This window comes from Diplotaxodon limnothrissa, linkage group LG3 (genome assembly GCF_057381915.1).
Source record: "Diplotaxodon limnothrissa isolate DT_005_m linkage group LG3, D_limnothrissa_male_GT1.1, whole genome shotgun sequence".
Taxonomy (NCBI): domain Eukaryota; kingdom Metazoa; phylum Chordata; class Actinopteri; order Cichliformes; family Cichlidae; genus Diplotaxodon; species Diplotaxodon limnothrissa.
This window is the reverse complement of record NC_140598.1, coordinates 58,719,195-58,735,211: the sequence shown is the minus strand read 5'-3', so window position 1 is coordinate 58,735,211 and position 16,017 is coordinate 58,719,195. Positions and strand designations below refer to the sequence as shown.

At 39.5% G+C, this 16,017-nt stretch overlaps 2 protein-coding genes and 1 pseudogene across 3 annotated transcripts; 1 reads left to right on the top strand and 2 right to left on the bottom strand.

Moving 5' to 3' along the window:
• Positions 1-7,013: 7,013 nt before the first annotated feature.
• Positions 7,014-8,137, bottom strand: LOC146636680 (uncharacterized; annotated as a pseudogene).
• An 803-nt stretch (positions 8,138-8,940) lies between these two features.
• On the top strand, positions 8,941-11,304 carry cdca9 (cell division cycle associated 9). Of its 2 annotated transcripts, none has more exons than XM_085350988.1 (10): positions 8,941-9,145; positions 9,226-9,357; positions 9,432-9,469; positions 9,554-9,605; positions 9,745-9,809; positions 9,974-10,035; positions 10,532-10,627; positions 10,823-10,904; positions 11,102-11,188; positions 11,260-11,304. In XM_085350988.1, the coding sequence occupies exons 1-10, from the start codon at positions 8,941-8,943 to the stop codon at positions 11,302-11,304; spliced, it is 864 nt and encodes a 287-aa protein (XP_085207114.1). The 2 variants fall into 2 exon arrangements, with proteins under 2 accessions (XP_085207114.1, XP_085207115.1); XM_085350989.1 differs by having other exon boundaries at positions 9,034-9,145; positions 10,535-10,627.
• A 477-nt stretch (positions 11,305-11,781) lies between these two features.
• Positions 11,782-15,291, bottom strand: plin2 (perilipin 2). Its single transcript, XM_085350987.1, has 8 exons — positions 15,241-15,291; positions 14,960-15,005; positions 14,569-14,764; positions 14,220-14,302; positions 13,785-14,049; positions 13,110-13,288; positions 12,602-12,718; positions 11,782-12,468 (listed from the first exon to the last, which is right to left on the bottom strand). Exons 2-8 carry the CDS (start codon positions 14,987-14,989, stop codon positions 12,034-12,036), a joined length of 1,305 nt encoding a protein of 434 aa, XP_085207113.1. The 5' UTR covers positions 14,990-15,005; positions 15,241-15,291; the 3' UTR covers positions 11,782-12,033.
• Positions 15,292-16,017: the final 726 nt, after the last annotated feature.

The following is a 16,017-nucleotide window of genomic DNA, read 5'->3' as shown; positions in this document are numbered from 1 at the left end:
TACAGGAATCTCACTTATCGAAGCTCGAACATGATAAATTAAAGAAATGGAAATTTAATCAGTATTCCTCTTCCTGCCCTCAGAGTCCTAAAAGGGGTGTGGTAATTCTAATCTCTAGTAGGTTAAATTTTGAATGCATCCAAGAAATCAGTGATAAGGAGGGGAGGTTTGTGTTAGTCAAAGGGTACCTGGAGGGTATACTGATTACTCTTATAAATGTATATGCTCCCCCACGATCAGAGATAAAATTTTTCAAAAAGGTTTTTGAATTGATTGTTGGAGAGGCACAAGGTACTCTGATTTTGGGAGGAGATTGGAATGTTCGCCTCAACCCGTCCTTGGACTCATCAAACCCACACGCTCCGGGATTGAATAAAACAACCAAAAACATCAAATTAATCTTAAAGGACGTAGGGCTCATAGATGTATGGAGAGAACTAAACCCCAACAAGAAGGATTATACCTTTTTTTCTCACCCTCATTCATTTTATTCTAGATTGGATTATTTTTTTATGTACCAAAAAGATTTTAGCAGGGTGATCAATTGCAGGATAGGAGTGATGGATTTATCAGACCATGCCCCATTGTACCTGGAAGTAGTGCTTGGATACGAAAGAAGAGTTACATCCTGGAGATTAAATACAAGTATTCTAAGCACGATGAAAGAACAAATTAGTCAAGATATAATAGATTATATAGCGGAAAATAATAATGAAGAAGTTTCCCCAAGTATTCTATGGGACCGCCCTAAAAGCAGTGATAAGAGGAAAACTCATAGGTTACAGCGCTAATTTAAAAAAGAAGAGAAATGAGCATTTAAGAAAACTCCAGACACAACTACAATATCTTGAAGATGCCCATAAAATAAGCGCAGTTACAAACTTACAATTAGAAATACAAAAGAAGAAAAACGAAATCGATGAAATTTTTTCAAGTGAAATACAAAAAAATATGGTTTTTTTAAAACAAAGATACTATGAGGTAGGAGGCAAATCTGCTAAATTACTGGCTTATAAATTAAAAAAACAACAATTAGAAAATACAATATATAAAATAAAGGACCCTCAAACAAATAACATTGTGTATAAACTTGAAGATATACAGTCAGCCTTCCTAAAATTCTACAAAGAACTATATACACAACCTAGAGTGGATATTAAAGGTATGATATCTTTTTTAGATTCATTCGACTTACCAAAGTTGAATGAAAAACAGAATATAACCCTAATCAAGGACATATCTGAATTTGAAATTAAAAAAGCTATTACAAAATTGAAACCGAATAAATGCCCAGGCCCAGATGGATTCCCATCAGACTGGTATAAAGAAATGAAAGAGGTACTGATTCCTTTGATGAGAACATCATTCAACTATATTTTAAAGACGGGAGTAATTCCCCCATCTTGGAATGAGGCTTCTATCTCTATAATAGCTAAAGAAGGAAAGGACAGGCTTGACTGTGGAAATTACCGCCCCATTAGTGTTCTTAACCAGGACTTTAAGATATTTACATACATTCTTGCCAAAAGAATTGAAAATATTCTTGTTCAGATAATTAGTTTGGATCAGACTGGTTTTATTAAGCAGAGACAAACGCAAGATAATGTTCGCCGAACACTACACGTTATTGATTATGTTAGGAAAAATAAAATTCAGATGGTCCTTATGAGCTTAGATGCAGAAAAGGCCTTCGATCGGGTTAATTGGGAATTTTTATACAAAGTCATGGATAAATTCGGATTCCATCAATCGTTTATCAGGATTATACAAGCATTATATAAATCACCAAAGGCAAGAATCAAAGTTAACGGGGCGCTTTCAAATGTTTTTAACCTACAGAGAGGGACACGTCAGGGTTGTCCTCTAAGCCCCTCACTCTTTGCTCTCTTCATAGAGGCCCTGAGTCAAAGTGTAATACAAAGCAATACTATTACTGGAGTCAAGATTAGGGGTCGAGAGCATAAGATTTCCTTGTTTGCTGACGATATTTTGATTTATTTGACAAATCCAAACACTACTTTCCCCAAGCTATTGTCACTTCTGGAGATCTTTAGTTCAATATCAGGTTATAAACTAAATATATCGAAGACTCAGATATTAACTTTTAACTATGAGCCCAATTATGAAATTAAGGCTAAAGCCAATTTGAAATGGGAAACGGAGCAGATGAAGTATCTTGGAGTAAATATTACTAAAGATCTGTCTAAGATATACAATGCAAACTTTAATCCTTTAAGTTATAAAATAAATGAGGATATTAAAAGATGGAATTTATTACCATTTTTAAATTTTGAATCACGTATAGATACAGTTAAAATGAATATCTTGCCCAGGATGCTCTACCTATTCCAAACACTCCCTGTAGAAATAACTGACAAACAATTTCGGGAATGGGACAAAATAATCTCTAGGTTTATATGGCAGGGGAAAAAACCACGGATTAAGTACCAAACTATTCAGTTGGCTAAAGACAAAGGAGGGTTGGGGTTCCCATGTTTGAAAGACTATTATATTTCTGCTCAATTGAGGACATTAGTGTGTTGGTGTAATGTAGATTATCAAGCGAGATGGAAAGAACTAGAAACAGTGACCTTAAAAGATTCTCCAATTCAGGCAATTCTAGGGGATGTGACACTTATTAAAAAACAAATCCATCAAGGAAACCAATGGATTAACCTACCTTTAAAACTCTGGTTACAATTTCTTAATAAGAATGATTGGATTGAAGAGGTTAGGATTTTAAGATGGTGCGCTTTTGACAGTGATTTTTTACCTAATGAATTAGACGTAAGATATAAAAAATGGTCTGGACAAGGTTTAACGGCATATTGTATGTTTTACGATAAGGGAATTCTTAGGGACTTCCAATCAATAAAAGATCAATACCAGTTAAGTAAAACGGACTTTTTTAGGTTCTTACAAATTAGGCATCATCTATATAATTTTATACCTAAGAGAACAGATCTTTTTTCTTTACCTGTTCTGAGTATATTTGTCAAGGCTTATCAGGCTGACACAGGCCTTAAGGTGATTTCAAGATTGTACAAGGGTATACAAGAGGTTAAGAAGTGGAATACTACCTACATCAAAAAAAAAATGGGAAAATGAAACAAATATAGCAATATCAGATAACATTTGGTATGAGCAGTGCGCTTTTCAGTGGAGAATTTCTAGTTCTAATACATGGAGATGTTACGGTTGGAAGAGTATCTGTAGGTTTTTTATTACCCCTGCACAAAGTAAACATTATTTTAATCACTCTAATTGCTGGAGAAATTGTGGGGCCCAAGGAGTAAAACATTTTCATTTGTTCTGGTCTTGCCCAAGGATCAACATTTTTTGGGTATTGATCCACTCTGAGTTGCAGATTATTTTTGGTATGCAGCTTCCCTTTAATTGGGACGAACTTTTGTTTGGATATTTATACTCAGTAAATGTAGATAAAATGTCTAAGCAGTTGTATGGTATCCTGAGTTTGGCTGCCCGTAAAATTATTACCAAGAAATGGCTTAGTGTGAAAATTCCATCACTGGGTGATTGGCATGAGACTGTACATGGGATGTTTAAAATGGAAAGAATTACCTTCATTAAAAGACTCCAGTTTGATATATTTAGTGAAATTTGGGGTAAATGGAAACACTACATCCGGTTAAGGAGACCCGATCTTGTTTGAATCTCTGTAACTATATATGCCACATTTCTGAATCGTTATGTGTTTATATGTATATGTTAGTATGTATGAGACTACAAGTGAACACATATGTAAGTAGGTATGTGTATGTATGCTTAAGAATATGGGTGTGTGAGTGAATATGTGTGTGCGAGTACATACACACTAGAGGGTACACCCGTCTGTTTTTCTTATTTTTATTTTTTTATTTTTTTATTATTTACGTCTGTTCTTGATTATATGTTTATTTTGGATTATTTGTGTTTATATAGGTTGTTTAATAAAAAGAGAATAACAAAAAAAAGCCTGTGGAAATTTAAGAGGAGAACCAACAAAAACTAACATTAAAAGGTAGGGTGTTATATTTTGAATTAAAGGCATTTCAAGGATGGGTAGCAGGATCTCCCGGGCATGAATAAGCTCTTTGTGCTGCATGTGTAGACTCATTTGTTTAGCGCGTCATGTAGACAGTACCGAGTTTCATGTGGTGAATGTGAAAGCAGACTTTATGAATAACGAGAGGATTACTGGCATTACTGTTTCACGATAATGCAAGTTTATTTTAATCCACGTAATTGTTGATTATTTTTCTTTCTGTGCAGAGTGCAAAACTTGTTCCCACAGGTTTGAGGCACGCAGCATTTGTGTTGTTTTCTTTTTTTCTTTTCTTTTCTTTTTAATTGCCAAGTCATTATTGTAAATCAAATTTGTTCTCAAAATAATCTCTGCCAACTTTAACAAGACATTAGTTTAAGTGTCACAGAATCGATAAATATATAGTAGTCAGAATAATCAGTCATGTTTTTTTCTGAACTGATGAAAGACAAAAAGCACATTCACTTTACACACAGCTACAAGGTTAAGTTGTGTGGATGTTGGTTATTTAAGGTGTCACGTGACCAGTGGAAGGTAGTTGACTTCTCAGTGGCTCAGAAAAAGGCCTGTTAAGCTTGTGATTTATTAAATATATCCCACCCCCATCTAAGAACAAATCTGAAGAGCAGTTTCAGCAACAGGTTCCCACAACCTCGCTGTCTGAGGGAACGTTACAGGAGGGCATTCCTTCCCGCTGCTATCAGACTCTTTAATTCATCCACTTGGGTCAGGTCCACACATGTGGAACAGAATTAATCACGCCTCACTGCACCCTGTCACTTTTTTACACCATGACATATATTTGTCCACATACTTGTCCTTTTATACTTATATGTTTATTTGTAGCTTTAACAAGATAGGTACAAAATAGGTACATTTTTATCTTTTTATCTTAATATTTATCATCAATATCTTTGTTGCTACAGTCATTTTGTATGAGTGCTTGATGTTGGTTGTATATTTGCGCGCGTCTGGTTGTCAGTAGCAATTTTTCATTTTTGATGTACGTAACCAAGATTGTTAACATTTGTAATTGTATTTATAGGTTCAACATTCCCAAAGGCTTAATGACCCGCAGTTAAAGCCATGGGCAGTAGTGAGAAAAAGACAGGTTGTCTTGGGAGCACACTGTAACTGCACAGCTGGCCTTGGTGAGAGCTGCTCACATGTGTCAGCTGTGTTGCTCAGCACATGGCAGCATACCGGTGGAAAAAAAGAAGAGATAGCTGTTACATCTAAGAAGTGCAAATGGGCCATACTAAGTGAGGAGTCTTCAAAGAAAGTTGAGTATCAGCAAAGCAAGGACATCATTTTTAACAACTCTAAACAAAATAACAAAGAGAAATCTGCAAAAGATCATCCTGGCCTCCCAGCTTTCCCACCTCTGACTGCTGCAAGACCAACTGTATCATAACCTCTGCCAATGCCGCACACAAGTGGGGAAGATCATCGAACCTAAATTAAAATTGCTATGCTAATGCTATTTTTGTTATTAATATAATTCAGTGTTTTATATTGCACCTTACTACTGAAGCAAGTGGCTAGTTTGTAGAGTTCAGTGACAAAGGCAATAAAACTGTTTTTCTGATTTTGATTCTGATCTGTATCTGTCAATCAGGAATATGAAATGTGGTTAGTGGAAATCATTTGAGATGGATGTGAAGATCAAAAAATAGCGAGCATCTGCCATTCTCTTATTTTGATATTTGTAGGACAAGTAAAGCTTTCCCTTCGAAAGTCAAGTCACAATAAGCAAACAAAAAGTGAGAGTTAATAATGTGTATTTGTTGTTTGAGATCATCAGTCACATCATTTTCATTTACATCACTGGAAGGGCACCACAGATTCAGATACATTTGTAAGCGCACAACATGCACCCACAATCTTGTCTAGATAGGTCACATCATTTTCTCTGTCTATGTCTGTGAAAGTTATGGGGACAGTGCTTTGCAAGATCATGTACTGTTGACAGAGAACTCCTATTACTCTTTTATATGTATCCTGAGAGAAGCTAGACACCTGGTGTTCTGTGAGAATCATGTTCTTTGATTTCTCCAGTGCCTTCAACACTTTTCTTCCCACGGTTCTGAAGGACAAGCTGGAGATCTCTGGAGTGGACCATCACCTCACTATCTGGATTTTGGACTACCTCACCGACTGACCACAGTATGTGAGAACTCAGGGCTGAGTGTTGGACAGGGTCGTCTGCAGTACGGGGGCCCCACAGGGAACGGTTCTGGCTCCGTTCCTCTTCACCATCTACACTGCAGATTTCTCCCACAACTCCACCCAGTGCTTCCTGCAGAAGTTCTCTGATGACTCTGCAAAAGTCGGCCTCATCACTGATGGGGACGACAAGGAGTACAGAGGACTGACCCAAGACTTTGTGGACTGGTGCCAGCTGAACTACCTCCAGATCAAAGCCAGTAAAACCAAGGAGCTGGTGGTAGACTTCCGCAGGCACAAGCATTCTCCACTGCAACCACTGAACATCCAGGGTATGGACATTGAGGCTGTGGACAGCTACAGGTACCTTGGCGTTCATCTGTACAACAAACTGGACTGGACTCATAAGTCGGACGCCCTCTACAGGAAAGGGCAGAGCAGGCTGTACCTGCTGCGGAGACTCAGGTCGTTTGGAGTGGAGGGCCCACTCCTGAAGACCTTCTATGACTCTGTGGTGGCCTCAGCCATCTTTTACGGTGTGGTCTGCTGGGGTGGACAGGAAGAGACTGAACAGGCTGATCCGAAGGGCCAGCTCTGTTCTAGGATGCCCTCTGGACCCAGTGGAGGTGGTGAGTGACAGGAGAACGGCGGCTAAGCTGTCATCCCTGTTGGATAACATCTCCCACCCCATGCAGGAAGCTCCAACAGCACTGAGCAGCTCCTTCAGTGGCAGGCTGCGGCACCCACGGTGTGGGGCGGAGAGATTTCGCAGGTCTTTGGGACTAATAAAGGTTATCTTATCTCATCTTTTCCATCCAGAGGAGACGAAACAAATGGAACCTTGAGGTCAAATTGCAATTAAATATTTTACTGTGTGATGTAACTTGTACAAGGAGTAACACTGAGCACTGGATAACAATCTACTCGGTTTCTCTAGAACTATTTCTAAACAATCTATGATGCAAACAGTCTTCTCAAAGCTGCTCTTCCGAAATGCACATGGCAGAGATTGTCTTAGGGATTCTCTGTCAGGCCACAACACTAGACTTGGCACCAGTCTACAATGCATCACACTGATACAGTGTTTGAAAAGCTTTGAAACAGTGGTTGAGTCAATTTTGAAATAAAAATCCAAAAAGTCAAAGGACAAGTTCATTCAAAGCTTCATTAACGTTGACATGTACTGCTGAAAACATGTTTAACAAGATTTAAGTTGGAGAAAAGGAGCCACAAAACGAAAAACTGTAATGAGAATTGTATATGTTGGTAAACCAGTAAGAACATCAACCCTACACTGAAAATATGCAGTGTAGTGTTACTCGTTTTTTCTTTCAGCAACACATTTTCAGTCCTAAGAGCTTGGCAATCTTGCTCAAGAGACTGGAGGCGTTTACCACATGTTTCAGTGCTACATAATAGAACATTCTCATGGAGAACAGGCTGGACATCATTTCCAGGTTCTTCATTGGTGAAGTCCTTCAAAAGCTGTGAGATGGGAGTTTGGTCTGCAGTAAGATTCTTGCTATTATCTTGGGGATATTCACTTGGTTGACTGGTGAAAACACAAAAGAAGTGTAGTAAGGGAGGTGTTAAGATGTAAACCGCATTTGTGTCAATTATTCTATTCCTACAGTATACTACTACAGTACATGATACCACTACTAGCTTGTACTAAACTTAGAACCCAATTGTGCAGAAACGTTGTGGTTTATAATTTTACCGAGTAGGATAAAGTGGGGATGAACAGATTAAGATCTTTTACATACATTAATTTAAGTATGACAGTTAGAATAAGAGACCAAATCAACATGCAACAGAAAGACTTTGATATATTCACCTTGGAGGGATGCCTTCTGCAGATAGCTTTATTTGCTCTATCCGTTGTAGCTTTGCTTTCTGTCTTCTGTTGAACACATCCAGTCTCATTTTTGTTCTCCTTTTCTCTGGAGATGAAACGTAGTTAAAAATAGATGGAATAAAGTCCGGACTCAATGGATTATCGTTCTTTCTGCCCACAAAATAAACATAAACATTTCAGTATTTCTACTTTAGAGCTTGCTAACTTAGAAAGCACGACAGGAAGCCCACAATGCATGCAACTATGTGGTTTTGCACTCATCAGAAACCACAATGATAGTCTAGTAAATAATGAAAATACTTATGTTAGAAAGCTTGTATTTGGTAATTTACCCGATATGAAATGATCGCGGGTTATCCCCAGAAACACTTCCGTTGTGTTTTTTCCTATTTGTGTTTTCGTTTTTCCTATTTCCGTTGTGTTGGACTAAGACTGTTTTTTTGAAGACAGATTTCCTGTACAATTTTGGAGAGTAAGACATACATATGGAAAGTTATGTATAATCCGGATTATACATAAACATGTCAGATTTGTGAATCTGGAACATGTCAGATTCACAAAGGTCACAATCACAGAGGTTTGTTTGCTGTTTTTCAACAAACTTCTAAAGTGAAACCTGAAAATCTGAAAAGTGACAATTACAAACTCTTGAGTAAATCAAGTGAATACTTTTCTGGATGTCCATTTCATAAAACAATGTCTTGTAAAACACTGCCACCCAGTGGTGAAATAAAAAAAAAATGTTGCAAATTCTGATTACAGTTAGTTTCTTTAACATTAGTTCAAGTTTTGTGGCTGATCACTGTGAAGTGTATCCTTTCGCCAAGCAACACGGTCAGAATAACCTCATTACTTCCACCCCGCTGCGCGCATGGATATCTTCATTAAAAGTGCTGCGGTGTCAGGTGTTCGGCTGTCTAGTTATTTGATCGCAAACTCGAGTCCACCGAAGCAGCGTGGGGAGATGGCGTCGCGGCGGACGAAAAACACAAGAAGCGTGCAGAGTAAAGAAGAGCTGAGCCGGGAAATGCGGCGCAGCAAGCTGGCTCTATTCATCCAACAGTTTGAGAAAGAAGGTGAGGTGCAGCCTCGCTGCAGCCGCACCCACGTAAAGCTTCATACTTCATTTCTGACGTCCATCCATCTTTCCTTACAGCCCAAGAGCGCGTAAACGAGATGGAGGCCAAAATGGAGAACACGCTGGCCACAGTGGAAAAAGTATTCAAAGTGGAGCTGATGAAGATGCCTCCTTCTCTTCAAAACACCCTCATAGGGGATTTAATAAGCGGTGAGTCCTCTGTGATTTTTGTTATTTTTGAGCGTCTTACATGAACAACAACTACCGACTGTTTTCTCTTGTAGAGGAGGAATTCGCCAGTGAGGAATCAATAGCCAGTAAGGTGAGTTGGGTTTCTGGTTATAATCTGCTGTCTATAATTTTATTATTTTTTATTAATCATATGTTGTACTTGGACCTTTTGCAGAATGAGTGTGGTGAGGTACCCCAGCCCCGCAAACAGATAACCAGTAAAAGAGGTGAAATCAAACTACATTTTTCCATTTTGTCCAGTGAGGTTAACAATTGATCTTGTCATAGGTAAAGACACAAACCTTAATTTCTCCAAGTTATTTTGGGTTTGTTTAGCTGCCATTATTTATACTCGTATTTTTGCAGCTAAACCCACTGATTCACCAGACCAGTCTGCCCCAACCCACAGGGTCTCATCCAAAACCTCAAAGGTAGGTGATGCAGCAGGTGTATTTGCACAGGCATGGCTGTCACTGTGATTTTAAACTTTCCAGTCCTCATAAAAAAAAAAAAAAACCCACGATCTCTGGGGAATAAAAGCAATCGTTTACATTTCTTTATTTTCTGTCTTCTTGTTTTGTGTCTTTGTGTTTAGGGAGTGAAGGAGACTAAAAGGACGAGGACATTAGTTTGTAGTAACAGCACTGGAAATCTCATGTAAGGATTAGGCTCAAAGTCACATAGTGCATGGTTATTTACTGCTCTGAACCCGATCAAGGCCTTATCCAGTGTTAGTTGAACTGGTTTTCTTCTTAACTGGTATGTTTGTCATTACTTCCACCTGCCAAGAGTTCTCAAAGATTTCTAGATACCCAGGAGGTAATGACATCAATGGAGCTCATTAGTTTGTGAACAGAGTTTAGATCATCAGAGGAAAATGACATATAGTAGGATATATTGACTCTTTGATGGTACCACCTTGGTAACATACCAAGACCCCCAAGAGAACCCCTGACTGAATTTTTGTTGGTCACCAGCGTCAGTCTGAGCAGGTCATAAAACCCTCGCTAAGCACTTTTAAACATGGGGTTGGCCATTGCTGCTTTTTAGTTGGCATGGAAAAAACCACTTGTTCTACACGGGGAGTGGAGTATGCAAACAACCAGGTAAAATGAAAGGCCGTTCAGCTGTAACACCAGCACTCTAATTGCAGCAGACCCTCCTCAGTCATAACCAAGAGAACTCGCCGCTTGGCAAGTTGCAAGACCAACGACCTGTCCCCGCTGAGCCAGTCCAGACTTAAACTCAGGTCTGTTTGACGCCTTTGTTCGATCAGAAACATGTACTGCATATGTTTTGTTTCTGGCTAAAACTATTTATTTTATTTTTTTAATGCTCTAAACTGTGAAGTTTAGCTCCTACGTTGTTTTTAAATAGTTGGCGAGTACAAATACTGTCAGCTCTCATTAAAATGCACTGATGTGAGTTCTGTGTTGACCTGCAGGTCTGTGGTCTCTGCTGGTGATCTGCACTGTTCTACAGCAGGCTCTACTGCACATATCGCTGTAACCACAGCACAGGGGCTGGTACTTTTTTTTTTTTTTTCTTTCTCTACATTTCAGAGTCAAACTTGGCCTAAAACTAAGGAGTTTGTCCTTGTTCTTGAGTTCAGTGTATGGAGTCAGATTTTTGAATAAAGTGTTCCTTATGTGAGCTGAGGTCCTGTGGTTTAACAGATTCTAGACATTGATGTTTTTCACAAGTCAAGTGTTTCTCTTCATAGATGGTGAGCTTTTCTGAAGAGACTAAAGATGACATTAACTGGGACATGCTGGATGACGTGGCGCGGTGCCAGATTAAGAAGCTCTCGGTAGGAGAAGGCCCACTTCATTACAAACTGTACATAGAAACTCCATTTGAAACTGTTATTTCACTTTTCAGAGTCTGATAGATTATCTGTCACAGCGGAGTGGCTGCGACAGATGACCGAAGAAACCCAAATATCCCCGTGTCCAGGATGTCTGTCCAAATGGAGCTCAGAAACACATTTAACTTCAAGAAGTTTCTATTATACGTGTTCAGCTGAACAGTGTATTTACAATGCATTTGTGTGGGTTTTAAAACTAATAATAAAAGATTAAGTGTTAATTCATGACTAAGTGCCAAATTATTTGTATGATGGTATTTCAAATGTGCAGCTGAGGTGTTAGTTTGTTTTTCCTTAAATGTACCACGTGGAGCAAATGTTGTGTAATAGAAACCAAATGGGGACCAGTGTTATTGGGTAATTAACCTATTTAGGAATGTCTTTAAATGCCATCAGTGTTCAGGTTAAACTGAAGGTAGTATGGGCTAGCCCCTGCCTAGGTAATGGCTTACACACATTTCATGATAGTAAAACTAAAAGCAAGTATTAGTCCCCAATAACTTGATGCAAACTCTGAACAGATTTCACATGTTTATACTGAAGCAAGCACAGGTTTATTGTTCTAGATAAATGATTTGTATGATAATTGTGGAGAATGAAATTGCGCAATTAAAGTTCAATATTCTCAAGTTAATAAAATGTACTTTCTTGGTACTGTGGAATTACATTTCAGGTTCTGTGCAAATACAGTTGAGATTTTAAAAAAATATAAAGTAAAAGTTTGCATACAAAGCTGTCAAATATTGCCACAAAATTCAGAATATTAAGCTTTAAATTGTAATGGATCACTACAGGGATTCCATCTCCACCTCCATGGGCTCCTCCCTCTGTCCCCGTGTAGAAGAGCTGGAGGATGTGGTGTAGGTGCTGCTGTCTTCAGATGCTGGTATGGGAGTGGGCTCGGGAGCCATCCGTGGATAGAAAGGTCCCACCAGCCAGTTGAGTGGCGTGTTGTTGATCAGATAATCCATGACGTTGTCCAGGGACTCTTTCATTTTGCTCAGCTGAACTCTGCTGCTGGTCAACCCTGTGTCTGGCAGGTCTCCCAGCGCCTTAGCTTTGCTGAAGTTGGCGTACACCTGTGAGGCAGAGTAGCCGAGGGACAGCGCCTCCTGCTGGATGTGGTTGGGGAGACCCTGCAGGCTGGAGACGAGGACAAGGCAGGTGGTCTGAAGCTGCTGGGTGAGGGAACGCGCTAGGGTCAAAGTGCGGGACTCAATTACCTGCATAGATGGAGAGGAACAGATCTGAATAAATTTGCATTATTTTCCCACTTTAATTCAATAAGATAAGTGCTGTGTACTCTATCATAAGTGAATCTTATGGATAATATTTTATCTCAATGTAAATCTTTACCTCTGCCTCATGACAGTTCTCCTGGTTTGGACTACTGGACTTCCATGCAACCAGGGAATTCAACTTCTTGTTCACCATCTGGTTAGCACTGTCAATGTTCTTTCTGCCAACCTCAATCTGAAGAAAAACACAGGAAACGTTTTTTTTTTTTTTAAGTCCAAAAGCAGTGAAAGGACAGAATGGCTCTATCATCTGGATAATAAAATGAACCAATATTGGCATGATGACTGATGCTGGCAAACAGTGTGGCATTTACTGATGTCAGTGAATGTGTTGTGTCATCGCTTTTTAAGGGTTAAATATTCAAAAATGGTCTAAATACTGTATATGTGACTTTAAAACATACTGGGTGTTTGTATAACGAACATTCCTTTGATATCCAGGAATAAAAGAGTAAATGTCATAACCTCCCCTCCAAAAAACAAAAAGTCCCTTCCTGTGAATCTTGTTCCTTGCTCATTATGTTAGAGAGAGCGTGCGTGTGTGTGTGTGTGTGGAGGAGGCCCACCAGGTCAACAGTGGAGTTCAGCTCAGAAATGAACTCCATGCAGCGCTGCTTGCGATCTCGTATCTGGACCATGGCTCTGCTGTACGCTCTCTTGCGGAGCTTGGTGGAGAGAGAGCCCAGGCGGACGTAGTAGTTCGGCTCCTTGTTGTCAAAGCTTTTCACAGTTTTTGCCTCCAGCTCTGTTATAAGGCAGGGAAACATGGAAAATCCCAGTCAAACAACAAACTATATAAAGTTGTCTTGTTTTTTTTGTTTTTCTTAAAACCTAAAGTGTGGACAAGTGTAAAAACATTAGTTGTACTTGTTCAGACCGTGAGAAGAGATCAGTTGAAAAAATCCTAGTATCAAGACTGTTTCATAAGCCTCAAAACACCACAGCTCAGCCTGATCAGCTCTTTTTATATGAAGGCACTAATGCAAATTTACACACATAATGTGATCCGGTCAGCTTTTCTGGAAACTGGACCACTAACTGAACTTTGTCACATCTTGTCACACACACACAAGCTTAATCTCGCTAGCTTTTATTTGTATTCTGTTTATCTGAAAAACAAACTGGAGACAAATCCACCTTTTAAATTATATGTAAAAAGTAAATCATTAGAAGTATTTCCTTAAATATTTAAAGAAAAATCTATAGAGGCATTTTTTTCTTTGTCTTTTGATTCCACTCACCCAGCTCAGCCTCAGTCATAGGTAAGTACTGCTCCACCAGACTCTCGGATGTACTCAGGGCTGTGTCGACTCCGCTGCTGATGAGCCGTGCCACTCTGCTCTCCAGTACAGTGCTCACGCTGCCGTTGACGACAGATTTGGTCTTGTCCACCCCACCGTGCACCGCGCCCCTGGTTTTCTCCACAACGCTGGTCAGAGTGTCTGAGACTGTGCCCGTCACGACATCTTTAGCAGTGGTTACTACATCCTTGGCATTGGACACAATCTGGGGAGATCCACATGCATTTTTATTTTAGTGATTGCAGCAAAGGATGAGTTTAAAGTTTGTGAGGAAACAGCAATTGTGAAAAATGGGACAAAGGTCACGGCTGATAACCGAGGAGATTAGCACATTTCACATTGTGAAATTGAGCTTGCTGATGAATCAATGCATACCTGCTCAGAGGGCTGGTGAAGAATCGGCAGGGTTTTCTCAATCTTGTCCAAACCTTTACAGGCAAGATCATTGGCCATGGCAACTATAGAAGAAAAAACAAAAGAATGCTTAAGATTAAATAAAGTAAGTAAATGTTGCTTAAAAGTAAAACAAGTATAAAATCTAAACCGTATCAGAAGCTATGATGCTTATTTCTGCCTGATTATAATAAGTGGGTGAAAGGTCGCAATGCCTCAACGGCCTGACTTGAAAAGACAAAGCGTGACTCAGTTTAATCATCCCTGCAGTTTCACTCTGACCTCCTCCCACCTCTAATACCACGCCTACAGACGGATGAATGGTTCTTACTCTGAGGCTCCAGCTTGTCGATGATGGGTGAAGCAGTGGTGAGAGCCACTGAGGTGATGGTGCGGACTCCTTGCTCCGCGGCCTCACACACAGTCTTGATGTACGGGTGGTTGTCCTTTGTGCTGGAGTACACACTGGACACCAAGCCATAGGTGGAGCTGATCAGAGGAAGGCTGGCGACCCTCTCCACCACACTCTGTAAAGCCAACAGAAAGAAAACAGTTAACGTATAAGTCTCCGAACTCCTTTAAACATTACGGAGTGCTATTTTGTGACGGGCTATCGGCGTAAACCCATGGTTTTAAAATTGTAAACCACATAAGACATTTGAAAGCATAGTTTCACGAAATGTACTTAAAACTACAGTACCTGAGGGCAAAAACTAACTCACCTGAGTTGGAATAACTTCAGCGGTTGCCATTTCTGTCCAGATAAACCTGCAGACAAAGAAAATGCGATTTAGTTCAAGAAAACAACAAACACGTAGAATCACGACATTTTACAGCAGATAAACTGGAGGTTGTTACTTCCGTATTAGGTTCTTTAAAGTTTCTCATAGTTAGCTACATAATAATAAACGCTCAAGTGAACCTTCTACCGATAGAAAGGCAATGCAACTGTATTAAACAGCAGTTAAAACACATAATGAAACAGATACCAGTGGACACTTACCGAGTAACTTAACTATTTCCAAACGGTCAATGAGCTGACTGATACTGCGCGAGCAGGCTGTGGCGGTTTTTATGCGCAGCAGCTATCGCGAGATCTAGCCAAGCGCTGTGACGTAGCGTCGCTACTGCTTGTAGGGCAAAGGTAAACGGGGTAAAAGTTTGGTCGGGGAATTCCTCTGAAATCAGCTGTCACATGAGCAGGCGGTGACACAGTTCAGCCCATGGTTTCATCTCCTTTCAGCAGCCATTCAAGTTCAGTGACGACACTTTTTAAAATGTACATATTTTTAATACAACAGCAGAAACAGTGGCTCCAAAGCTGTGAGTAGTCTACACTGAATATGGCTGCACTTCTTTACCATGGGTCCTAGGAAAAGGAAATACATGAAAGCCTCTTCACCTTTTCCCCTACAGTCTCCAAGTACAATACACAAATGACAACGTACTGCCTTTTAAATTATATTTTGTATAAATCATCATAACAGTCAGTGGTCCAGAAGGCTGTTGTTCCTGGTAGTTTGTGGTAATTTAAAAAAATCCAAACTGTTTGGTTTGGTCATGTGAATCCTTTAAATATAATACCAACTGCAACATTACAGGTAAAACTGTCATTTTAAAAATATTATTTGGCCCCTCTACGATTCCCTATTATATTACATGATATTTTGCTTTAGCGGTTACGCTTCCCAGCAAACGTCTATTTAATTAATCATTTCCAATTATCACAAAGCCAACCTGATGAAAAATATTGTAGCTGTTGGCTTTTGGAGACCCTTTG

What these genes read in the sequence shown, in the direction of transcription:
- cdca9 (XM_085350988.1), top strand. Translation starts at nt 8,941, where the DNA reads ATGGATATCTTCATTAAAAGTGCTGCGGTGTCAGGTGTTCGGCTGTCT. An exon ending in CCAACAGTTTGAGAAAGAAG is followed by an intron (nt 9,146 to 9,225) that starts GTGAGGTGCAGC and finishes CTTTCCTTACAG; the next exon opens with CCCAAGAGCGCGTAAACGAG. An exon ending in TAACCACAGCACAGGGGCTG is followed by an intron (nt 10,905 to 11,101) that starts GTACTTTTTTTT and finishes TTCTCTTCATAG; the next exon opens with ATGGTGAGCTTTTCTGAAGA.
- plin2 (XM_085350987.1), bottom strand. Translation starts at nt 14,989, where the DNA reads ATGGCAACCGCTGAAGTTATTCCAACTCAG. An exon ending in CTGAAGTTATTCCAACTCAG is followed by an intron (nt 14,765 to 14,959) that starts GTGAGTTAGTTT and finishes TTGGCTTTACAG; the next exon opens with AGTGTGGTGGAGAGGGTCGC. An exon ending in TATGACTGAGGCTGAGCTGG is followed by an intron (nt 13,289 to 13,784) that starts GTGAGTGGAATC and finishes GCCTTATAACAG; the next exon opens with AGCTGGAGGCAAAAACTGTG.